The 24671-nt window shown below is 53.9% G+C and overlaps 3 protein-coding genes across 13 annotated transcripts in view; all 3 read right to left on the bottom strand.

The window, feature by feature from the left end:
- LOC117886897 (zinc finger protein 850-like) overlaps positions 1–24671 on the bottom strand; it is a 362115-nt gene that overhangs the window by 13212 nt on the left and 324232 nt on the right. For 3 of the 9 annotated variants that reach the window (XR_004648085.1, XM_034788994.1, XM_034788995.1), the window contains exon 1: positions 1338–1443. The exons of 1 other annotated variant lie outside the window; for it this stretch is intronic. Coding sequence is in view for 3 of the 8 variants with exons in the window: in XM_034788996.1 (XP_034644887.1) it covers positions 9241–9269; positions 9586–9699; positions 10322–10355 (177 nt within the window). In the remaining 5 variants the exon portion in view is untranslated. Of the gene's footprint in view, positions 1–1337; positions 1444–9240; positions 9270–9397; positions 9545–9585; positions 9700–10321; positions 10377–10982; positions 11071–11978; positions 12200–24671 lie in introns of those variants that run through there. 5 more of the 9 variants (XM_034788997.1, XM_034788998.1, XM_034789001.1 and 2 more) reach the window with 4 other exon arrangements.
- The window catches only part of LOC117887100 (zinc finger protein 208-like), an 882934-nt gene that overhangs the window by 601744 nt on the left and 256519 nt on the right, over positions 1–24671 (bottom strand). The gene's annotated exons all lie outside the window — the stretch shown is intronic.
- LOC117886925 (zinc finger protein OZF-like) overlaps positions 17508–24671 on the bottom strand; it is a 102231-nt gene continuing 95067 nt past the window's right edge. Inside the window, exons 1-3 of one of the 3 annotated variants that reach the window (XM_034789076.1) lie at positions 22088–22138; positions 21343–21456; positions 17508–21028 (exon numbers count right to left, since the gene is read on the bottom strand). In XM_034789076.1, the coding sequence (XP_034644967.1) occupies positions 19581–21028; positions 21343–21456; positions 22088–22121 (1596 nt within the window). In that variant the 5' untranslated portion in view covers positions 22122–22138 and the 3' untranslated portion in view covers positions 17508–19580. Of the gene's footprint in view, positions 21029–21342; positions 21457–22087; positions 22139–24671 lie in introns of those variants that run through there. The other 2 variants (XM_034789078.1, XM_034789077.1) reach the window with 2 other exon arrangements.

The raw sequence follows: 24671 nt of genomic DNA, 5'->3' as shown, positions 1-24671 counted from the left end.
AGAGGGTCAAGTCTGCCCCGAGGGTGCAGGGGCCTGAATCTGGGAACCTCCCTCCCCACTTCCTGCTCCTGCTGCCCCTTTCAGTCTCTCCGCTCCCCCTTTTTATCTTCTTCCCTCGCCGTGGGAGAATTGGTGACTGCCCCAGTGTAGTGGGCCTGTGCACTTACTAGCTAGATCACCCACTGCCTCTGCTAAAAGGGGTTTGATCCTGACTGAGTTTGTGAGGGCAGCAGCTCTGGGACCCGCTGACACACGGGGAACCCCTCCCCCTCCAGTACAAACTCACCAGCAGGTCCCTGAAAGGGGCCCTTTGTGCAGAGTCACTTTCCTGCCCAGACCCAGCCCTTTCCCCCAGGTCTCTCGCAGTCACCTGCAGGCTCGGGCTCAGGGGCTGGTGTGAGCAGAGCCGGGGGCTGCCCCAGGGGCTGGTTCCAGACACTGGAGCCTGTCCCCCTCCCCGGGGAGTGAATGCAGGTTCCCCCCACACAGACCCCGCTGCATAAGAAGCAGTGGCTCAGTCTGGGCTCCCAGGTCAGAATTCAGGGGGCAGCAACATCTGACCCACCAGGAAGCTCCACTCCAGGGCTGTAATAACATGAGCAGGGAGAGACACGCGCCCGCCTCCTCCTCCCCCTTGGCCAGAACCGGAGCCCTTTGGTGGCAGCAGCTAATGCCTGAGCCTCCCTGTCCTGCCCCTGCAGCCCCCAGGGACAGGCAGGCAGAGGCTGATCCCATTGGCCCAGAACCAGCAGTGACTCCGGTCTGACTCCGGTGTGGCTGAGATCTGAATCCTGCCTGGACATCAGACCAGGGCCGTGGGCAGCCCCCACACTCAGGAGAGACAGACCCCACCAGCATGGGTGGGTCATTAGCACATGGGGGCGGCAGGGAAGGTGGCGGGGGGGGGCATCTGGATATTTGCCTTGTAGTTTCTGAGCCCTGTAGCGATAGTCCCCAGCCCCCCCCCCCCCCAATGCTCCCTGCCCCCTGGTTCTCCCTTCCTCAGCCGGTCTCCTCTTGATCTCACAGTCTCCCCTCGGTCTCCCCTCCCCACACACACCCTTTCCCTCCATTCCAGCCTCGTTCCCATCAGCCCCATCATTCCCCCCTGAAGCCTGATCCCCCTGCATCGCCCCATCGCCCCGCCCCCCCCGCCTGTCTCCCACAGCCCCCATCACCCACCTTCTGTCCGCCCTGTTCCCCCCACACATCCCTGCCCCTCTTACGCCGCGTCCCGCTCCCAGGGCGGGACTCGCAGCCAGCTCCGCTGGGAGCAGCCTGGGGCCAAACCTCCCCCTGCAGCCCGGGGGTGACGGGGGGGGGCGGGTCTCTCTTACCTTCCCTCCGAGCGGGGCCGGGCCCAGGCCCGTGTAGTGCATTAAAGCGCTCTCCGTAGCAATGTGCTACTTAGGGTGTACTGAGCATGCTCAGTACATCTGCTGAAGCCACTGCCCTTCACCCTGCCCTTATTAGCCGTAAGAGTCTGCGCTTTGCTTTTGACAGGGGTTAAAAAGTGGCAAAGGGGCGAATCGGAGCAGGGAGGGGGGTGACCAGGGTCTGAGCAGGGGGTGGAAATTTACTGGTCTGGGGGGTCAAGCAGCTGGAGGCAGCAGTAGGAACAGGGCCGCCCAGAAGATTCAGGGGGCCCGGGGTCTTCGGCGGTGGGGGGTCCTTCCGCTCTGGGTCTTTGGGGCACTTCGGCAGCGGGTTCTGGAGCGGATGAAGGACCTGCCGCCGAAAACCAGGAGCGGAAGAAACCCTCGCCGCCAAATTGCCGCCGAAGAGCCGGAGCGGAAGGAACCCTCGCCGCCGAACTGCCGCCGAAGAGCCGGAGCGGAAGAAACCCTCGCCGCCGAACTGCCGCCGAAGAGCCGGAGCGGAAGGAACCCTCGCCGCCGAACTGCCGCCGAAGAGCCGGAGCGGAAGGAACCCTCGCCGCCGAACTGCCGCCGAAGAGCCGGAGCGGAAGGAACCCTCGCCGCCGAACTGCCGCCGAAGACCCGGAGCGGAAGGAACCCTTGCCGCCGAACTGCCGCCGAAGACCCGGAGCGGAAGGAACCTTCGCCGCCGAATTGCCACTGAAGACCCGGAGCGGAAGAAGCGGTCTTTGCTCCGGGCGCGTTCGGCGGCACTGAAGGACATGCTGCCGAAGACCTGGGAAGCCTGCCAAAAAGTCTTGTGGGGGCCCCTGAAAACTCTCGTGCCTCACTCACCCCCCCACCCCCCGGGCAGCCCTGAGTAGGAAAGGGGCTAAAGGGAAAATCAGGAAGGGGGGGGGAGTTGGAGTTAAGACCAGGAGTGAGGCGCTGGCAGAGGGTGTCAGAGGGCAAAACCCAGCACAGGCAGGGGCAGAGGGGGCAGCAGTTACCCCAGTGGGACTGAGATACCACTGCTTGGCAAAATAGTTTGTTGGGGGGCGAGAGGCTTTTTTTATTTGAGCAAAGTGGCTTTTTTGTATGGTCACACGAATTGAGCATGCTCTGCTGAAGCCACTGCTCTTCACCCTGCCCTTATTAACCGTAAAAATCTGCTGACCGCTTTTTACAGGGGGTAAAAAGGGGCAAAGGGGGCGAATCGGAGCAGGGGGGTGCCCAGGGTCTGAGCAGGGGGCAGAAATTGACTCATCAGGGGGGTCAAGCAGCTGGAGGCAGCATTAGGAGAAGGGGTAAAGGGCAAAATCAGGGCTGGGGGGAGGAGCAGGAGTTAAGCTCGGGGTGAGGCGCTGGCAGAGGGTGACAGAGGGCAAAACCCGGCACAGGCGGGGCACAGTGGGTAACAGTTACCCCAGTGGGATTGAGACACCCGTGCTTGCAAAAATGGTCGGGGGGCAATGGTGAGCTGGAGTCGGTTCCCAAGCTCCCGTAGCTCTCCACCCCGGCCCCAGCTCACCTCCCCCTCCCCCCCGAACGCTCCGTCCCCCTTCTCCTCCCCTGCTTCCTGCTAATCAGATGTTCGGGGGGAAGCCTGGAAACAAGCAGGGCAGGTAAGCTGGGGTGGGGGGGCTCGAGAAGGGCTCCACGGAGGCGCGGCGCGGCCCAGTCCGGCTCTGGTCGAGCGGCTCCGGCCCGGCGGCACGGCTTCGGGTGGCGCGGCTCCGGCCCGGCTCCGGTGGGGGTAAGCAGCATTGTAAGAGATCGGGGTGGGGAGGGGGGAGTTGGATAAGGCAGGGACAGGGAGTCCCAGGGACAGGGAGTGGGTGGGGGGCTTGGATCGGGCAGAGGTTTTGGGGGGGGTGGTCAGGGGATGCGGAAGGGGGGGTTCGGGTAGGCGTGGGAGTTCCGGGGGTCTGTTGGGGTGGTGGTGGATGGGGTCAGGACAGGGAGCAGGGCGAGTTGGATAGGGGGTGGGGTCCTGGGGGGCAGTTAGGGTGGGGGGTCTTGGGAAGGAGTGGTCAGGGGACAAGGAGCGGGGTGGGGTTGATGGGTTGCGGTTTCTGAGGGGGGCAGGCAGGGGGAGGACATGGGTGGGGGTCAGATGGGGCGGGGGATGTACTCACCGGGTGGTTCACTACCAGGTCTTCGGTGGCGGGTCCTTCAGTGCCGCGGAAGACCCGGAGCGCCGCCGGGTGAGTCATCCCTGCCGGGGTCCCGTCGAATCGGGCCCCGCACTTCCTAAAGCCGGCCCTGGCCGCGGGTGCCAGTGCTCCTGGTAATCCACCTCAACGAGGGGATTAGCTCCAAGCACTGGGATCCAACCCTGTCCACACTAGCTTTAAAGCGCTCAAACTTGCTGCATTCCGGGGGCTGATTTTTCACATCCCTGAGCCAGCAAGCTAGAGCACTTTAACTTGCCAGTGTAGATAATCCCTGAGACTTAATTCAGTGAAACATTTTACACATATCCCCTCAGAAACAAAGAATCCCTTATCACTGTATCTGAATGCATAGAGTCTCCGAGCAGTTCCCAAGTTGTCTTATCTGCTGCTGGGATTCCCTGAATTCCCTGAATTTTTAAATTTAATTTTTTCTTCTCATTTTAGAGGTGACTGAATTTCTGGCCTAGTGTCAAAACTGTGTTTTGAGTCAATCCGCCAACGGGGATTGCATTTTTGCAACTGTTATTTTGCCTCTCAGTCCAGCCCTTAGTGTTTTTCCGCATGCCATTGTGTACATCTTGATTCTCAGATATTCAATAAAGGCAGGATACTATCTCCTATAACGTCTTTCTCCCTGGAAAAAAATCTATTGTAATTTTTGCAGAAAATTAGAACTGCCATCATGGGTCAGACCAATAGTCCACCTAATCTAGTATCCTGTCTTGTGACAGTGGCCAAGGCCAGGTGTTTCTAAGGGAATGATCAGACCAGGCAATGACTCAGTGAACCATCCCATTGTCCACTCCCATCATCTGGCAGTCAAAGCAGTGATGAGCTGCCAAAATCGTAACAACTGGTTCCCTCCTCACCCCACGAGGGGGTCACGGCCCACCCCCCGGGTCTCCTGCCCCATCCAACCCCTCGCGTTCCTTGATGCTCCCCCTGCCCCAGGGACCCCTGCCCCATCCAACCACCCCTTCTCTCTGTCCCCTGACTGCCCCTGGACCCCCTGCCCCTGACTGCCTTCCACCACCCCATCCAACCCTGCTCCTTCCTGACTGCCCTCCCGGAACCCTTGCCCCTATTCAATCCCCGTTCCCTGCCCTCTGACTGCCCCAACCCCTATCCACCTCCCCACCACCCCCCAAACTCCCCTGCCCTCTCTCCAAACACCCCCTCCCTGCCTCCTTACTGTGCTGCCTGGAGTGGCTGGTGGCACTACAGTCCGGCTGCAGACGGAGCCAGGAGCCTGGGGACACGGGACCAGAGGACGCAGTGGGAGCCGGGTGGCCGGAGCCGGGGAGGGCCATGGCCGTCGCCGCACCCGGACCCGCGCTGCCGGAGCCCGGCCGCGTCGCACCACAGCAGGAGCCGGGTGGCTGGAGCCACGGGGCCAGGCCAGAGCTTGGGAGGGCGGCCGGAGCCAGGGAGGGCAGCGGCCAAAGACGAGCGGCCGGGGAGGGCCACTGCCGGAGCCGGGGATGCGGCAATTTCTTACATGTGTGAAAATGCTATCTGTAGGACTGGTCTATCTTGCCTTTAGTAAGGCTTTTGATACTGTCTCCCATGACCTTCTCATAAACAAACTATGGAAATGCAACCTAGATGGAGCTAAAATAAGATGGGTGCAAAACTAGTTGGAAAACAGTTCCGACAGTAGTTATCAGTGATTCACAGGCTGAAAGGGCAGAACGAGTGGGGTTCTCCAGGGATCAGTTCTGGATAAGTTTCTATTCCAAATCTGAATCAATGATTGAGATAATGGCATACAGAGCACAATTATAAAGTTTGTGAATGATAACAAGCTGCACGCACACAAAACGGGAAACGACTGCCTAGGAAGGAGCACTGCGGAAAGGGATCTGGACCACAAGCTGAATACGAATACTCTGGAAAGGGATCTATGCAAAAAACAGAACATCACTCTGGGATATCCGCTCTACTCTGCGCTGATTAGGTCTCATCTGGCATATTGTGTCCAGTTCTGGGCACCACATTTCAGGAAAGATGTGGACAAATTGGAGAGAGTCCAGAGAAGAGGGGAAAAAAATTAAGGTCTAGAAAACATGAGCCATGAGGGAAGTAACATCTTTTTACAAAAGCTGTTTCTTACAATCTATACCTATACATAACTGCTACAGATAGCACATTTCTACGTGTAGCAATTTCACATATAATATAGTGCAAGAAACTGCTACCCGTAGGCATTTGCTACATCAGGTAGCAGTTTACTACAATAGCAGTTTCTTACAATCCATTATGTATCAGTAACTGCTACCAGTAGCACATTCCTACGCGGAGCAGTTTAATACACTACAATCAGGATGATGAAAACCCAACGGTGCCATGCTAGGTCGCAGGAGACAGTGGGTGTGAGACATACCCCAGGGTACAATCTGGACTGTTGAACTGCTTAATTCTCCATCCCAGGGCATCTTTTACACTGCTTTCCTGTGTGAACAACAAACCCCTCCACGCTCTGCTCACACACAGCCACCAGCCTGCAAAGTCACTCCTGGCTGCACTGTACTGAGTGCGATTAGCCAGACACTCAGGAACTTACCAGTCGACACAGCAACATCAGCCAGTTTTCTATTCCCAGCCTTGCACCCCGGGAATGTGCATCTTGGACTGCTCAGTCTGTCATCCCCACAAAGGGGCCTGTTTAGGCCACAGCCTTGTTCTCTCAAGTCAATCCCCCAAACACTTCAATGAAAACACACAGTCCAGACAAAACACTAAACTGGAACAAGAGGGTTTTCAGGGATTACAAGGGAGAAAGATGTAAAAGGTCAGAACGGGTTAAAAAAAATAAAAATGCATTTTAAATCCTAAATTTTACCAAACTAAGGAAGATACAAAACAAACAGGATTTCCCACCCCACCCGATGTTGCAGGCAGTTCACAGTTCTTAGTACCCAGGCTGAATTTTCTTCTAGCCTTGGTCCATCCTCCCCAGTCCAAGGCCCCTGTTGCCTTTCAAGGCATATTGTTGACTTCTGTAAAGATGGGAGAGGAGCGGTAAAAATGGAGGCAATTCTCCCTTGTGCTTTTATACCACTCTCCTCTTTGAGGTTCACCCCCCAGTCGGGGGGCAGGCGACAATCAGTCTGTGGCCTAAGTGAGCGTGCAGCCGTCCTTACGGTGAATTGTAACTCTCTTGTTCCCAGCTCCACAGCTGGTGAATGGCCGGCTGAGCAATTACTGGCCACGTAGCACCTAGCTGGTGTGCAGGTACCATTGTCTCTGAGGAGCGCGTCTGTGGGCGTTTTCCAGCATGTAACAAACATACAGCAAACTCTCAGAGCTCCATGGACAGTGCTGATAGACATATTTCAAAGGGACAATAATATTCAGCAGACGCTGACTTTTCCTATGATACCTCACAAGCCATACTTTGGAGAAGATTTATCATTTTATAAACGTGGTGCCCATAATAGTGTAGACCAGTGGTTCTCAAATGTGTTTCATCAGCCCCCCTTCCGCCCCCATCCCTTCTTTATGTCTTTGGTCATTTACTCCCCCACCCTCACAAGCACATATATCGGAACCCAGCTCTAACGGCAGAGTAGTTGCTGGTGAGGTGCCCAGCTCTGAAGGACTCCAATAGCAGCACAGAAGTTAGGGTGGCCACGTGAAAAGTGATATTCACCCATATCACTGTTCACAGCAGATTTATCACCCCATTGACACCCTTACTTCTCCCATCTTCAGGTGAAGAGCATGAACATCTATCCCCACCTCCCAGCTAGGCCTGTCATAGAATAGAATATCAGGGTGGGAAGGGACCTCAGAAAGTCATCTAGTCCAACTCACAGACAGATTTTTGACCCAGCTCCCTAAATGGCCCTCTCAAGGATTGAACTCACAACGCTGGGTTTAACAGACCAATGCTCAAAGCACTGAGCTATCCCTCCTTCTTCACAAGTCCCAACCACCTGGAGCTAACAGCCAGTGCTCTTTAAAAAAAACCCAAACAACCCACAGAGGTCACATCTCTCTTGACACATTCCTGTGCCTCCCTTGGGAGGCCTGCCCCACAGTTTGAGAATTCCTAGTTTTGTCACCCTTAGGATTGGTAGCCAATATGGTAACACCTACTCATTTCTATCTCCGGGATCCTCAGAGAAAATGTCTGAGCAGGAGAGCGGAAAAGATCCGATTAACACTAACCTTGCAAAACACATTTTGGTGATTTCAGCTATAAACATTCCCTCCATCCTTCAGCCCCTAACCCCAGCTATTTCAATGAGACTGAGCTAGAATTGGGCAGGTGGCAGGGGCAATGGGTATAATATCTCTGAATTACTGATCCCTGAATTAACAGAATACAGGAACGCTTGGGATAAATTGTTAACCTCTAACAAAATATAGCTAAACATAGACCACTACAGTTACCCCTCTTCTTCCAAGTCTTTAATAATACATGTTTACATTTCAAACTCTAGCTTATCTCAGATGGACACACTTTTAAAATCTCTCTCTAAAGGTTGAATCTGAATCAATTGCATGCAAACTGCTTTACCCTTTCTTGCCATGAAATACAGAAGTCTAGACCCTGTGTGGATTCTCCCATGTTTAATGAGGTGTGATCTCCGTGTGAAATTTTTCCCACAGTTCAAGCACTTATAGGATCACTCTCCTGTGTGGATTACCTGATGTTTAGCAAGGTCTAACCTCCGTATGAAACTTTTCCCACAGTCCAAGCACTTATGGGGTCTCTCTCCAGTGTGGATTGCCTGATGATTAACAAGGGATAATCTCCAAGTGAAACTTTTCCCACAGTCCAAGCACCTGTGGGGTCTCTCTCCTGTGTGGATTACCTGATGTTTAGCAAGGTCTGACCTCCGTATGAAACTTTTCCCACAATCCAAGCACTTATGGGGTCTCTCTCCAGTGTGGATTGCCTGATGATTAAGAAGGGATGCTCTCCAAGTGAAACTTTTCCCACAGTCCAAGCACTTATGGGGTCTCTCTCCTGTATGGATTGCCTGATGATTAAGAAGGGATGCTCTCCAAGTGAAACTTTTCCCACAGTCCAAGCACTTATGGGGTCTCTCTCCTGTATGGATTGTCTGATGATTAACAAGGTTTGACCTCTGTATGAAACTTTTCCCACAGTCCAAGCACTTGTGAGGTCTCTCTCCTGTGTGGATTGCCTTATGATTAACAAGGTTTGACCTTCGTAGGAAACTTTTCCCACAGTCCAAACACTTGTGGGGTCTCTCTCCTGTGTGGCCTTTCTCATGTGAAATTAGTGCTGACTTTGAACTGAAATATTTCCTGCACTCAAGGCACTGAATGGGTTTCTCTCCAGTGTGGCTTCTCCCATGGTTATTAACATATGAGAGGTTACTGAAGGTTTCCCCATGGTCCAAGCATTGAAGGAGTTTCTCTCCAGTATGGATTGTCTGATGTGTCACAAACTGTGATCTCACAATGAATCCTTTCCCACACTGCAGGCAGTGACAGGGTGTCTCTTCCTCGGGATTTGTCTGCTGAGCTCTGGGATCCTTGTCTCCTCCCAAACCGTTAATAGATTCATCCACTTTTTTCCATGGATGGTTTCCCAGAAGCGTCTCTGACCTTTGCCATTTTCCCCAGGATTCTCCCTCATCCCAGCACTGGGAAAAATTCCCTTCAGTTCTTCCCACAAAGGTCCCCTGTGGTTTCACTTCCTCAGGAACTTCCTCAATATGATTCCCCTCCTCATTCTCACTCCCTCGCTCAGCACCTGTTGGGAGAGAGACAATCCAGACAGGAGTCATTGTGCTGGGGAGAAAGAGGAATAGCACTGAGGGAAAACCCGACACAAAGACTGAGCAATTGGATTCTGCCTCCACATCCCACCCAAATACTCACAGGGAAGGAGAAACGGGAAGGAAACTCCTGTAGCTAAGAGGCTTGGGTGGCATGGCGAGAGAGATATCTGCTGACTACAGCTCTGCGCTGGATGAGATGAGGAAGAACTGAGGGCGTTATTCACACCATATTTTGGTATTCTCAACTTTTGCCTTCATTCCCCAAATGATTTGTGTGTCAGTCCTCACCTATGTGGGCACCACTCAGGATCTCTCTTTCCTCGCAGGCCTGGAGATTGGGCACCCACGGCTCTTCCCCTCGTTCCAGGAGGGAGATCAGCTCAGGTTTGGGAATGGGAAATCCTGTGCAGAAGGGGAAATCAGACCAGATCAGGGTGCATGGAGCATTGGTGGAGTATTTGTGAGAAAGGACATTCCGTGAGTGGAACCTGTCCCTGTGCTCTGATGGAGGAACGTGGAATCCAAGAGGATGTGAAAATTGTCACTGAGCCCCCTTGAGCAGAGGAGGTTGTCTGGGGAGGTGAGTTGAATTATTACTACACCCTCACTAGGCATTCCCAGGATCTGTGCGCTCTGGGGGCCTTGCTGACTCTCACACAACTCTGCACTTAAACCCCTGCCTCTTTCTAAACCTGCAGAGCCCAGAGCCCTCCCCATGGCTGGAGCTAGTCCCAAGGAGGGAGGTGAACAGGGATTTTTTCTGCAGCCGAAAAACAACACACAGGACAATGCTGGATTTATGCCCCTTTGAAAGCTGGAGGGGTGGGGATGGTTTAACTTGTCCATTAGGTTTTGATACCGCGTCCCACTAGAGAGGGCACAGAGATGCAAGTCTCTCTCACACGGCAGTTATGCATTAGGGAACCCACTCGCCTCTAATCTTATTGACCAGGGAAAAACATGACCAAATAAAGACTCGCAGACCCCACGGCTTCCAATAACCGAGAGAATGGGAATCCCTTACCCAGCGAGGTCACCGTCTCATAGTTCTCCTGCATGACGTCCCTGTAGAGGGCTCTCTGAGCGGGGTCCAGCAGAGCCCCCTGCCCCTGGGTGAAATACACAGCCACCTCCTCGAAGGTCACCGGCATCTGATAGAACAAAAGTCCCCCACTCAGCACCTGCTGCCCCAGCCACAATCCCAGTCGTCTTACGGGACAAAGGATAAAGAAATGGAAGCCCTGGGAGAGCCAGAATAGCAGAATCCTACCCCCACCCTGCTCAGAGCAGCCAGGAGGCTTCAGGGGGTGGGGAGAAGGTGAGAGAGAGCTCCTTGTCCCCGCCAGCACACGGAGCAGGGCAGGGTCTTCTCTTTTCCCACATGCCTGCCAGCCACAGGCTGATACGGGAAGCAGAGCTCTGAGCCGGGGACAGGGACAGGAATCCCAACAGCTTCCCTTCGTATTTCACAGCAGCCTCAGGCCAGTGGATTCAGGTTCCAGCACTGGAAGCCTGGAAAATGTTCCCAGCCCTGCCGAGAGGGTTATATACTGTTTGAGAAATGGGGGAATGTCCCCTCCCCCACCAGCAATGGGCCTACTCAGAAAATCATCAGGTTCATCACACCCTGTCTCCTCCCTGCTTCTCCCTGCTGCCCGGCCAGCAGCTCCCTGAAAATCCCCTACCTGAGCTGGCTCCATCACAGCCATTTCCCTTCCCTGTCTCCTGCACAATGGGACGATCTGGAGCAAAACATGGATGTGATTCCTCAGCCTGTCAGGGCGAGAGGGGCGATGGGGGAGGTTACAGAAAGGGGCTTCAGTCCACATCACATCCCGATTCCCACCAGGCTCTTCAGTAACAGCATCTCTGAGCCAAATGCTAGAAAAAGAGCAGAATTAAAGGGGCCACTTTGGGGGATTGCCCCCCATTGCAGTGTAAACCCCTCTCCCTGAGCAACAGCCAGAGCCCTCTGGTGGCATCACCTAAAGAATGAGCTGCCCTGGACATCCCCGGCAGCCCCCAGGGACAGGCAGGCAGAGACTGATCCCATTGGCCCATCTGCACTCACCCCCTGCCAGAGCCAACAGTGACTCCGGCCTGACACCGGTATGATTGAGATCTGAAACCTGCAGGGAAATCAGACCAGGGCCCCGGGCAGTCCCCAAAACTCAGGACACACAGACACCACCAACACGGGTGTGTGACAATAACACACTGGGAGCAGGGTGTCTGCGGGAGGGAGGGGATCAAGGTTTTTGCCTTGTAGCTTCTGCGCCCTGAGGGGTTCGTCCCCTGATCCCTCCCAAAGCCGGTTTGACCAGTTCCAGGAGGAGAAGAGCTTCTCTCCGCCCCTCCCCCCTCGTGTCCCATGGGGCGGAGAAGCTGCCTTGGCATCTGCCCCGCTTCCCCCGCCAGCGTCCCCACATCCCCCTTCCCTCGCAGTGCCCCCCACTCACATCTTCCCCCATTCCAGCCTCGCTCCCCTCAGCCCCACAATCCCCCCGATCGCCCCATCTTCCCTTCAGTGCACCCCCGCCCCCATCCCAGCCTGACCCCGCATCCCCAGCGCCCGCCTCCTTCCCCCACCCCGCTCCCCCCGCCTGCCCTCACCCCCTGCCCCTCTTTATCCTCCTCCCCCTGCAGCCCGGGGGTGCGGGGGGGGGGCGGGTCTCTCTCACCTTCCCTCCGAGCGGGGCCCCCTGGGGCTGGGGCCGGGCCGGGAAGGGGCCTGGCCGGGCTGGGGGCTCTGCCCTGGGAGAGGCTCCTGGGGAGCAGCGGGAAGGGCCCTGCTGGAGATTCCCCTCTCCCGGCTGCAGCCCGGGCTCCGGGCTCCCAGCACCAGCCGCCGGGGCTCGGGGATCTCGCCAGGAGCCTGGAGCCAGAGTCACCGCAGCGGCTGCGAGTCACTTCCTGCTGCCGGGCCTGAGCCCAGCGATCGCTCCCCCCAGAGCCGCCTCCCAGCAGCTCCTGGGTCCTAGCGATCAACCCATCGCGCTGCAGCATCTCTGTGTCCCGCTCCTGTTCCACTCACAGGCTCTAAGGTCAGAAGGACCCATCATGAGTGTCTAGCCCAGGGATTCTCACGACCAAATTTGGTGGCCTCACAGTGTGGCCAGCAACTCTCACTGCTGCCGGCTCTGACACTTCCCCCATAAACCTAACGAACTTTAGGAGAAACCCATAAATATGCACAGAGGTCAGAGAGAGAGCCATCCTACTAGTGTGGGGAACTTTTCTGACTTATTCACCTCCCCAACGGAATTGAATAGCAGAAAGATCTGAGTCTTCGCTCCCACTCCTCTTACCCATAGGCCTGCCTGACCTCGAGGACTCCCCTTCCACTCTAGTCCCTGAAACCCCGAAAAGGCTGGGCCCAGAATTCCTGAGGGGGCTTCACCCCCAATCTTGTTGCTATCACTCAGACGGAGGACAGGGTGTGATATCCCCAGTCTGGGGTGCTCTCTTCACTCTGGACGCTTCCCTGATTGCACAGAGTTCAGAAGAATTACAATTTATTAAACAGCAAGTAATAAAAAAAAAAGGAATAAAGGGGAAAGGAAAACATGATGTCATCCCACGCTGCCCAGGGTCTACCCTCGCTCTCCCCAGTAGGGTGACCAGACAGCAAGTGGGAAAAATTGGGACAGGGGGTAGGGGGTAATAGGAGCCTATATAAGAAAAAGACCCAAACATTGGGACTGTCCCTATAAAATCGGGACATCTGGTCACCCTACTCCCCAGCTGTTCACGGCACCTAGCTCCGGACTGCTCCAGCCCCAGCTTCCCTCTGCCTCCAGCCCAGCTCAGGCTGCTACTCTCCCCTTAGCTCTGCCCTTCTCTGGCAGGCAGCTCCAGCTCACACAGAGGACGGGCTCCTGCCTCCCTCATTGGCCTGCCTGTCCTGTCAATGAGGCTGACCTAGAGTGTTAGCCTCTCCCCATTGGCCCTGGGGACTAGTCTCAGGGACTTTATTTCTCATTGGCCTTTCCTGTCTTTTGGTACTACACTGGCAAGTTTGTGCACAGTAAAGCAGCCTTCTGCGCTGTAATTCCCGAGGTGCACACACTGCCAAGCCACTTAGTGCGCAGAAACTGCACCATTGTAGCACTTTAAGAAAACCACCTCGACGAGAGGCGTAGAGCTTTCTGCGCTGTGGCTACAGCGCTGCGGTGCCAGTGTAGACACCGTGGTGATTACAGTGCTGCGATTGGCCTCCGGGAGGTGTCCCACAATGCCTGTTCTCAAATCTCGGGCCATCGTTTTGAACTTTAGTGCCCTGCCCTCAGATGACCGTCAGCCCCACCCCAGACATTCCTTTGTAAATTTAAAAGTCCCCGTCCTGTTTGCTCGGTGATGCGTGCAGTGGTCTAAGTGCATCTTTCCAGGTGGCCACGCCGGCTCCATGCACCAGGCGATTCCCCACTTGGAGTAATGCTGAGCCTCATATGAACCTCATAGGTATTTGGGGAGAGGAGGCAGCTGTGCTCCAGCCGTTGGAATTTTGATACCTATGGACAGATTTCTAAATGCATGATAGAAAAGGGCCATGACAGAGACACATTGCACTGAAGGGTCAGAGTGCAGGAGCTGCGGAACGCCTACCACAAGGCATGGGAGGCAAACCACCGCTCCAGAACTGCACCCAGGAGCTGCGGGTTCTACAAAGGCTGGACACGATACTCAGTGGTGATCCCCTTGCTGCTGTCAAGTTGCCCCGTGTATGGCTTCATGAGCCACGGCATTAAGGGGTAGGCAGGGTCTCCCAGGATCACAATAGGCATTTCACCTTTTCTCATGGTGATCTTCTGGTCCAGGAAGAAAGTCCCTGCTTGAACAGGCCAATGTTCTGAAAGATGCGTGTGTCATGCACCTTTCCAGACCAGCCTGCGTTAATGTCTGTGAAACTCCTACGGTGATCCACAAGTGCCTGGAGAACCATTGAGAAATACCCTTTGTGATTAATGTACTTGGTGGCTAGGTGGTCTGGTGCCAGAATTGGAATGTGCATGCCATCTATTGCCCCTTTGCAGTTAGGGAAACCCATTTGTGCAAAGCCATCCACAATGTCATGCATGTTGCCTAGAGTCACGGTTCTTCTGAGCAGGATGCGATTAATGGCCTTGCAAACTTGCATCAACACGAGTCCAACGGTCGACTTTTCCACTCCAAACTGGTTAGTGACCGATCAGTAGCAGTCTGGAGTAGCCAGCTTCCACAGTGCAATCGCCATGCGCTTCTCCAGTGACAGGGCAGCTCTCATTCTCATGTCCTTGTGCTGCAGGGCTGGGGTGAGCTCATCACACAGTCCCATGAAGTGACTTTCCTCGTGTGAAAGTTCTGCAGCCACTGCTCGTCATCCCAGACGTGCATCACGATGTGGTCCCACCACTCAGTGTTTGTTTCCCAAGCCCAAAAGCGGTGTTCCACAGTGGTCAGCACCTCGGTGAATGCCACAAGAAATCTCGTGTCGTAGCTACTACGCGTGGCAAGATCAATGTCGCACTCCTCTTGCCTTTGTAGTTTGAGGAATAACTCCACTGCCACTTGTGACGTTTTGGTTAGTGTGAACAGCATTCTTGTCAACAGCTCGGGATCCATTCCTGCAGCCAGAAAGAGGCAGGGCAGGGCGCGCCGTACACAAACCATTGAAAGATGGCGCCAAATGCGGACGGAAGCACAGGGATTGCTGGGAAGCGAAGCAATGCATGACAGGGCATTGGGACAGGACCCAGAATGCCCTGCGACCCCTTCCGCCTTGCCACAAGTCTTAGCAGGAAAAGAGAAAGAGGCGCTCTGTGGGGTAGCTGCCCAGAGTGCACTGCTCCGAATAGCGCCGCAAGTGAACACGCTATTGCGCAGGCAGCTGTCAGTGTGAACACAGTTCAGCGGCGGGGGACCCCTGCCGCCGAAGACCCCAGACCCCCTGAATCCTCTGGGCGGCCCTGCCACATCCACCTGAAATAGCACAGAATCCCAAAGACCACATTTTGTACAGACAGTAAATGCTTTTCAGCGTGGCCTGGAAAAACGTGAGTCTATCTGAGAACGAGACAATCCAGCCCCAAAGGAGAAACTCAGGGACTAGCAATCATTGTGCTAATGAGAGAGGGTCAGAGCACATAAGTAAGGCTACAATTTTGCTATAGAGCTCGCAGAAGTCATGAAATCTGTGACTTCAGACCATGGCAGGTAGGAGCTACGGGGTCCCCCTGCCACCCGCTGCAGTCCAGAGCTGCCCACCAGAGCTCTGAACTGTTGCAGGCCATAGGGGTCCTGCAGTTCCTAGCTGTCATGAGCAGTGTTGGGGGCCTCTGCAGCTCTGAGCCACGGGTGGTATGGGGCCTCTGCAGCTCTCTACCAGACCCTCACAGCTACCCAGCCACCATGAGGACCCCAGAGCCCCAGCAGCCATGGGTGCTGGAGCCTTCTCCCTCCCCATTTTGTCCTGGATATTATTAGTAAATGTCACAGACAGGTCACGGACTTCCGCAAATTTAGCTTTATTGCTCATGACCTGTCCCTGATTTTACTAAAAACATCCAGGACAAAATCTTAGCCTTACACGCAAAATGCTCATGGTGCGTTTATACTCGGAAACCTGGTTCAGGGCCACAGAGATGCGCCAGCTAATCCCGACCATATTTCCTGTCTCTTTCCCTCCCCCCCCCCTCTGCCTGGGAGAACTGGGGACTGTCCTGTTCCCATGGGCATTTGCTCTCCAGGGTGAGCCTGGCTGTGTCACTGAGGGCAGCAGCTCTGGGACCTGCAGACCCATGAGGAGCCCCCTCCCCCTCTGGTACAAACTCACTACAGGTCCCTGAAAGGGGCCCTTTGTGCAGAGTCACTTTCCTGCCCAGACCCAGCGCTTCCCCCCGGGTCTCCTCATCACCTGCAGGAACCGGCTCAAGGGCTGGTGTGAGCAGAGCCTGGGGCTGCCCCAGGGGCTGGTTCTAGGCATGGTGAAAGTCTCCCCCCGGGGCTGGGCACATGAGGGGTGTGTGTGAATGCAGTTCTCTGCCCGGTACAGACCCCGCTACATAAGAAGCAGCGTCTCACTCTGGGCTCCCAGTTTAAACTTCAGGAGGAAGCAGCTTCTGACCCAGGGAGCTCCACTCCAGGGCTGTAAAATCATGAGCAGGGAGACACACCAACCAGCCTCCTCCTCTCCCTTAGCCAGAACTGGAGCCTTCTGGTGGCAGCAACTAATGCCTGAGCCTCCCTGTCCTGCCCCGGCAGCCCCCAGGGACTGATCCCATAGGCCCATCCGCACTCCCCCGTGCCAGAGCCAGCAGTGACTGTTGTTTAATTCTCCATCCCAGGACATGTTTTACACTGCTTCCCTGTGTGAACAACAAACCCCTCCACGCTCTGCTCACACACAGTCACCAGCCTTCAAAGTCACTCCTGTTGCCGACACAGTGTGCCCGAGGGGGCAACAGCGGGATTTGTTGCCTGGTGTGCGCCACGCCAATAAACACACCAGGGTGGAGAAGCAATCAAAGTTTATTTGAGATCTCAAAGCGGTGCAAGGAGACTGCCACGTCTCAGATCAAGCACACCAACATAAGCAATGTTTCTCTTTTTATACTTTACTTTAGCTAAGCTCTTCCCTTTCCCCCCCCTTCTCCCTCTCTTCTCCTATAGCAGTTACCTTAAGCAGTTAAGTCATCTCGGCAGCTATAAGTCTAGCTCGTTAGTAACTTTTCTTTTGAACCGTTATCTTGCCCTTCAGCCAGAAGCATGCAGGCCTTATTACTACCGCTTTGTACCGGTTTGAGCGGTGTTGCAACTGATAACTGACTGTTACACATTCCATTTTCTGTTGCTGGCTTTTTAAGTCAATTAAAGTTCAACCAGGGAGGAGCTTTGGTTCATTTAGGCCTAGAGCAGGAAGGCTTCATCGACACTCGTGGTCTTCCACCCTCCCAAGTTACCTAGGCTTATGCCTAGTGACACCAACACTCCTGGCTGCACTGTACTGAGTGCGACTAGCCAGACACTCAGGAACTTACCAATCGACAAAGCAACATCAGCCAGTTTTCTACTCCCAGCCTTGCACCCCGGGAATGTGCATCTTGGACTGCTCAGTCTGTTCACTGTGATGGACAAATTCAATAATTAGTTGGTCATCCCCACAAAGGGGCCTGATTACGCCACAGCCTTGTTCTTTCAAGTCAAATCCCCCAAACAAACACACAGCCCAGACAAAACACTAAAACCAGTTTATTAACTGGAGGAAGGGGGTTTTCAGGGTTTTCAAGTGAGAAAGATGTAAAAGGTCAGAACTAGTTACAAAAATAAAATTAAAACATGTATTTTAAATCTTAAATTTTACCAAGCTAAGGAAGATGCGAAGCAAACAGGATTTCCGACCCCACCCGCTGTTGCAGGCAGTTCAGTTCTTAGTACCCAGGATGGATTTCCTTCCAGCCTTGGTCCGCCCTCCCCAGTGCAAAGCCCTTGTTGCCTTTAAAGCCACCTTGTTGCCTTCTGTAAAGATGGGGGAGATGTAAAAATGGAGACAATTCTCGCTTATGTTTTTATACCACTCTCCTCTTTGAAGCTCACACCTCAGCCGAGGGGCAGGTGACAGTCAGTCTGTGGCATAAGTGAGCGTCCAGCCGTCCTTCAGGTCAGGGGTTCTCAACCTTTTTCTTGCTGACGCCCCCTTCTGCATCCTATAAAAACACCAGGGCCCAAGCGGGGGGGAGGGGCGGCACAGTGTGAGGCTCTGGGCCAGCGGGACACCCTTGGGCATAGGCATAGTTTTACTTCTATTTGGGGCGGGGGGGAGGAAGGCAAGGGCTGGCAGGGCTCAAGCCAGTTCCACATAACAAGGTCCAGGGAGGGCACGGCACCTCCACCCCCTGACTCACTCAGGAGGCCACCCACCTGTCTGGGTAGTGGGGGGATGCAACCAAAAAATATAATTCAAAGGGGGGGACTCAGTTCAAAAAGTTTGAAAACTGCTTCGGGTGCGGGCAGGGGGGTAGCTAAGGACTGTGTATGGGCGGGGTGGATGCTCAGGGTGCAGGCGGCAGGGGGGCTCCCAGTACAACTCACAGCTTCAGGGGGCAGGGCGTTGGAGCTCCCAGCTTAAGCCTCCCGACTGCTCCGGGATTTGGGGATGGGGGGGGCCACGCCGCCTCCTGACTGCCCGCTGCTCCCGGCTTCGGGGATGGGGGGAACTGCCAGCTTCAGTTCCATGGCACTCCCGGCCATGGCAGGGGGGCCCCTGGATTCAGCTCTGCGACGCTCCCGAGAGACACATTTTAACCAGACAATAATATTCAGCAGATGATGACTTTTTCTATGATATCTCACAAGACATACTTTGTACATTTATCATTTTCTAAACGTGGTGATCATAATAGTGTAGACCAGTGGCTCTCAAATGTGTTTCATCACCCCCCCCTTCCATTTGTCTGTGGTCATTTATGCCCCCACCCTCACAAGCACATATATTGCCACCTAGCTCTAACGGCAGAGTAGTTGCTGGTGATGCGCCCAGCTCTGAAGGACTCCAATAGCAGCACAGAAGTTGGGGTGGCCACGTGAAAAGACTTATCACCCCATTGCCACCCTTCTGTGCTGCTACTCCACCTGGGTTTGAGAGCCTGAGCATTTATTCCCACCTCCCGGCTAGGCCTGTTCCTTCTTCATGAGCCCCAGCCACCCAGGGCCGACAGCCAGTGCTCTTTAAAAAAAACCAACCAACCCACACTGATCACGCCACCCTTGACATATTCCTGTGCCTCCCTTGGGATGCTCTGCTCACAGTTTGAGAATTGCTAGTGTAGAGAGTCACCATGGGGACTGGTAGCCAAGCTGGTAACACCTGCTCCTTTCCGTCTCCGGGATCCCCAGAGAAAATGTCCGAGCAGGAGAGCGGAACAGATCCCATTGACATTAACCTTGTAAAACACATTTTGGTAATTTCAGCTATAAACATTCCCTCCACCCTTCAGCCCCTACCCCCAGTGAATTCAATGAGACTGAGCTAGAATTGGGCAGGTGGCATGGGAAACGGGTATAATCTCTGACTTACTGATCCCTGAATTAACAGAATACAGGAACCCTTGGGATAAATTGTTAACCTCTAACAAGATATAGCTAAACATAGACCACTACAATTACCCCTCTTCTTCCAAATCTTTAACAATACATGTTTACATTTCAAACTCTAGATTATATAAGGTGGGGACACTTTTAAAATATCTGTCTAAAGGTTGAATCTGAGTCAATTACACGCAAGTTGCTTAACACTTTTTTGCCATGTCTCACAGAGGTTTACATCTTGTGTGGCTTCTTCCATGTTTCATGAGGTCTGACCTCCGTATGAAACCTTTCCCACACTCGAAGCACTTATGGGGTCTCTCTCCTGTATGGATTGCCTGATGATTAACAAGGTCTGACCTCTGTATGAAACCTTTCCCACAGTCCAAGCACTTGTGGGGTCTCTCTCCTGTATGGATTGCCTGATGTTTACCAAGTTTTGACCTCCGTATGAAACTTTTACCGCAGTCCAAACACTTGTGCGGTCTTTCTCCTGTGTGGATTGCCTGATGTTCAACAAGGCCTATTCTCCATTTGAAACTTTTCCCACAGTCCAAGCACTTATGGGGTCTCTCTCCTCTGTGGATTGCCTGATGTTTAACAAGGTGTGACCTCTGTATGAAACTTTTCCCACAGTCCAAGCACTTGTGGGGTCTTTCTCCTGTGTGGATTGCCTGATGTTTAACAAGGTGTGACCTCTGTATGAAACTTTTCCCACAGTCAAAGCACTTATGGGGTCTCTCTCCTCTGTGGATTACCTGATGTTTAACAAGGTTTGACCTCCGTGTGAAACTTTTCCCACAGTCCAAGCACTTATGGGGTCTCTCTCTTGTGTGGATATCCTGATGTTTAACAAGGCCAGTTCTCCATGTGAAACTTTTCCCACAATCCAAGCACTTATGGGGTCTCTCTCCTGTGTGGATTGCCTGATGATTAACAAGGGATGATCTCCAAGTGAAACTTTTCCCACAGTCCAAGCACTTATGGGATCTCTCTCCTGTGTGGATTGCCTGATGTTTAACAAGGTCTGACTTCCGCCTGAAACTTTTTCCACAGTCTAAGCACTTATGGGCTCTCTCTCCTGTGTGGATTGACTGATGTTTAGCAAGGTCTGACTTCCGTTTGAAACTTTTCCCACAGTCTAAGCACTTATGGTGTCTCTCTCCTGTGTGGCTTTTCTCATGTGAATTTAGTGCTGATTTTGACCTGAAACATTTCCTGCACTCAAGGCATTGAATGGGCTTCTCTACAGTGTGGCTTCTCCCATGGTTATTAAGATCTGAGTGCTTATTGAAGCTTTCCTCACGGTCCAAGCATTGAAAGTGTTTCTTTCCAGTATGGATTGTCTGATGTGTCACACGCTGTAATCTCACAATGAATCCTTTCCCACACTGCAGGCAGTGACAGGGTGTATCTTCCTTGGAATTTGTCTGCTGCGCTCTGGGGTCTTCGTCTCGTCCTCCACCATTAATAGATTCATCCACTTTCTTCCCTGGGAGGTGTCCCAGAAGCCTCTCTGACCTGTGCCAATTTCCCCAGGCTTCTGCCTGCTCCAAGCACTGGGAAAAATTCCCTTCAGCTCTTCCCACAAAGGTCCAGTGTGGTTCCACTTCACCAGGAACTTCCTCATGATGATTCCCCTCCTCGTTCTCACTCCCTCGCTCAGCACCTGCTAGGAGAGAGAGACAATCCAGACAGGAGGCATTGTGCTGGGGAGAAAGAGGAATAGCACAGAGGGAAAACCCAACACACAGTCTGAGAAATTGGATTTTGCCTCCACATCCCACCCAAACACTCATAGGGAAGGAGAGATGGGAAGGAAACTCCTGCAGCTAACAGTCTGGGTGGAACGGCGTGAGCGATATTTGCTGACCATAGCCCTGCTCTGGGTGAGATGAGGAAGAACTGAGGGCGTTATTCACACCATATTTGGGGATTCTAAACTTTTTCCTTCATTCCCCAGATGATTTTTGTGTCAGTCCTCACCTGTACGGGTGCATCTCAGAAGCCTTCTTTCCTCGCAGACCTGGAGATTGGGCACCCACAGCTCTTCCCCTTGTTCCAGCCGGGCGATCAGCTCAGGTTTGGGAATGGGAAATCCTGTGCAGAGGGTGAAATCAGACCAGATCAGGGTGCATGGAGCATTGGTGGAGTATTTGTAACAAAGGACATTCTGTGAGTGGAACGTTTCCCTGTGCTCTGCTGGAGGAACGTGGAATCCAAGAGGATGGGAACATGGTCACTGAGTCCCCTCGCACAGAGGAAGTTGTCTGGGGAGGTGAGCTGAATTATTACTACACCCTCAATAGGCGTTCCCAGGATCTGTGCGTGTGCGCTCTGGGGGCCTTGCTGACTCACACACAGCTCTGCACTTAAACCCCTGCCTCTTTCTAAACCCGCAGACCCCGGAGCCTTCCCCATCACTGGAGCTATTTCCAAGGAGCAGGGGAAAGAGGGATTGTGTGTGCAGCCGAGAAACAACACAGACAGGACAACGCTGGATTTATGCCCCTTTGAAAGCTGGAGGGATGGGGATGGTTTAACTTGTCCATTGGGTTTTGACACCCATGTCCCACTGGAGAGGGCACGGAGATGCAAGTCTCTCTCACATGGCAGCTGTGCATTATGGAACTCACTCACCTCTGATCTAACTGACCGGGGAAGAACCTGACCAGATTCAGATATGCAGACCCCACGGCTTCTAATAACTGAGGGGACGGGAATCCCTTACCCAGCGAGGTCACCATCTCGTAGTTCTCTTGCATGACGTCCCTGTAGAGGGCTCTCTGAGCGGGGTCCAGCAGAGCCCCCTGTCCCTGGGTGAAATACACAGCCACCTCCTCGAAGGTCACCGGCATCTGAAACAACAAGAGTCCCCCACTCAGAAACCTGTTGCCCCAGCCTCAATCCCACTACTTATGGGAAAGGAAAAAAAACATGAAGCTCTGGGAGGGCCAGAGTAGCAGAATCCCACCCAAACCCTGCTTAGAGCAGCCAGGAGGCTTCAGGGTGTGGGAAAAGGTGAGAGCTCCTTGTCCCTCCCAGCACACGGAGCACGGCCGGGACTTCTCATTTCCCACATGCCTATCAGACACAGGTTGATACGGGAAGCCGAGCTCTGAGCCAGGGACAGGGACAGGAATCCCAACAGCTTCTCTTCGTATTTCACAGCAGCCTCAGGCTAGTGGGTTCAGGCTCCAACACTGGGAGTCTGGAAAATGTTCCCAGCCCTGCGAGGGGGGTTATATCCTGTTTGAGAAATGGGGGAAGGTCCCATCTCCCCTCCCCCACCACCAATGGGCCTACTCAGAAAATCAGCAGGTTTATCACACCCTGTCTCTGCCCTTCCTCTCCCTCCCTCTGCCCAGCAGCTCCCTGAAATTCCCCTACCTGAGCTGGCTCCATCACAGACATTTCCCTTCCCTGTCTCCTGGAAGACGGGAGGATCTGGAGCAACATGTGAACGTGATTCCTCAGCCTGTCAGGGCAAGAGGGGCGATGGGGGAGGTTACAGAAGGGGCTTCAGTCCATGTCACCCCCAGATTCCTGTGGAAGAAACAGAGTCTTCACTCTTGTGTTTGTTAGCAGCAAGTCAGAGGCAGTTTATTTCAAGCAATTGCAGGGGGAGCCTATGAACAGGGGGTTCCCCTTCCTTAGGCAGGTCTCCAAAGTACAACAGTTTAAAGCACGTATTTACAGGTTCCCCTCGCATATATCAACGGATACAGCTGAATCTTGTTTATACATTTTCCTCCCCATTATCTTAGTCAGCAGTCCATTGTCATCTTAAAGCAAGGTTAGAAAACAGCTTCCCATGTAGTTTTCCCATCCGCCTCGCACAATCCCCGCTTCTACAAATCGCGCGGTGTTAGGGTTAAGGTTAGCCTTGTCTTGGAAGAATGAATCAGCAGGTTTATCACACCCTGTCTCCCCCTCCCCCTCCCCCTGCCCAGCCCCTCCCTAAAAATCCCCTACCTGAGCTGTCTCCATCACAGCCATTTCCTTTCCCCGTAAGAGGGACGGATCTGGAGTGAAATGTGGATGTGATCCTTTTTTTAAAAAAAAATATATGGAGATATACCTATCTCATAGAACTGGAAGGGACCTTCAAAGGGCATTGAGTCCAGCCCCCTGCCTTCACTAGCAGGGCCAAGTACTGATTTTGCCCCAGATCCCTAAATGGCCCCCTCAAGGATTGAACTCACAACCCTGGGTTTAGCAGGCCAATGCTCCAACTACTGAGCTAGCCCTCCTCCCCTAGTCCTCAGCCTGTCCCAGTGAGAGGGGCGATGGGGGAGGTTACAGAAGGGGCTTCAGTCCATGTCACACCATGATTTCTCCCAGGCTCTTCAGACCCTCCCAGTAACAGTATCTCTGAACCAAACACTAGAAAAAGAGCAGAACTAAAGGGGCCACTTTGGGGGATTGCCCCCCATTGCAGTGTAAACCCCTCTCTTAGCAACCGCCAGAGACCTCTGGTGGCAACACCTGAATAATGAGCTGCCCTGGACTCCCCTGGCAGCCCCCAGGGACAGGCAGGCAGAGGCTGATCCCATTGGCCCACCCACACTCCCCCACTGCCAGAGCCCGGAGTGACTCTGGTCTGACACTGAGGCTAGGTCTACACTACCCGCCTGAATCAGCGGGTAGAAATCAACCTCTCGGGGATCGATTTATCGCGTCCCGACAACCGATCCCCAAATCGGCGCTCTTACTCCACCAGCGGAGGTGGGAGTAAGCGCCGCCGACAGAAAGCCGCAGAAGTTGATTTTGCCGCCGTCCTCACAGCGGGGTAAGTCGGCTGCGATACGTCGAATTCAGCTACGCTATTCACGTAGCTTAATTTGCGTATCTTAAATCGACTCCCCCCTGTAGTGTAGATGTACCCTCAGATCGGAATCCTGCCCGGAAATCAGACCAGGGCCTCGGGCAGCCCCCAACACTGAGGACACACAGACCCCATCAGCACGGGTGTGTCTGACAATTACAAACTGGGAGCCGTGGGGGGGCGGGGTCTGGGTTTTTGCCTTGTAGCTTCTGCACCCTGAGGGGTTTGTCCCCTGATCCCACCCAAAGCCGGTTTGACCAGTTCCAGGAGGAGAAGAGCTTCTCTCCGCCCCTCCCCCCTCATGTCCCATGGGGCGGAGAAGCTGCCTTGGCATCTCCCCCCTTCCCCCATCAGCCTCCCCACATCCCCCTTCCCTCGCAGTGCCCCACACTCACATCTTCCCCCATTCCAGCCTCGCTCCCCTCAGCCTCACAACCCCCCCGCATCGCCCCATCTTCCCTTCAGTGCACCCCCGCCCCCATCCCAG

This window comes from Trachemys scripta, chromosome 14, assembly GCF_013100865.1.
Source record: "Trachemys scripta elegans isolate TJP31775 chromosome 14, CAS_Tse_1.0, whole genome shotgun sequence".
Taxonomy (NCBI): Eukaryota; Metazoa; Chordata; order Testudines; family Emydidae; genus Trachemys; species Trachemys scripta.
This window is presented reverse-complemented; position numbering and strand designations above follow the sequence as displayed.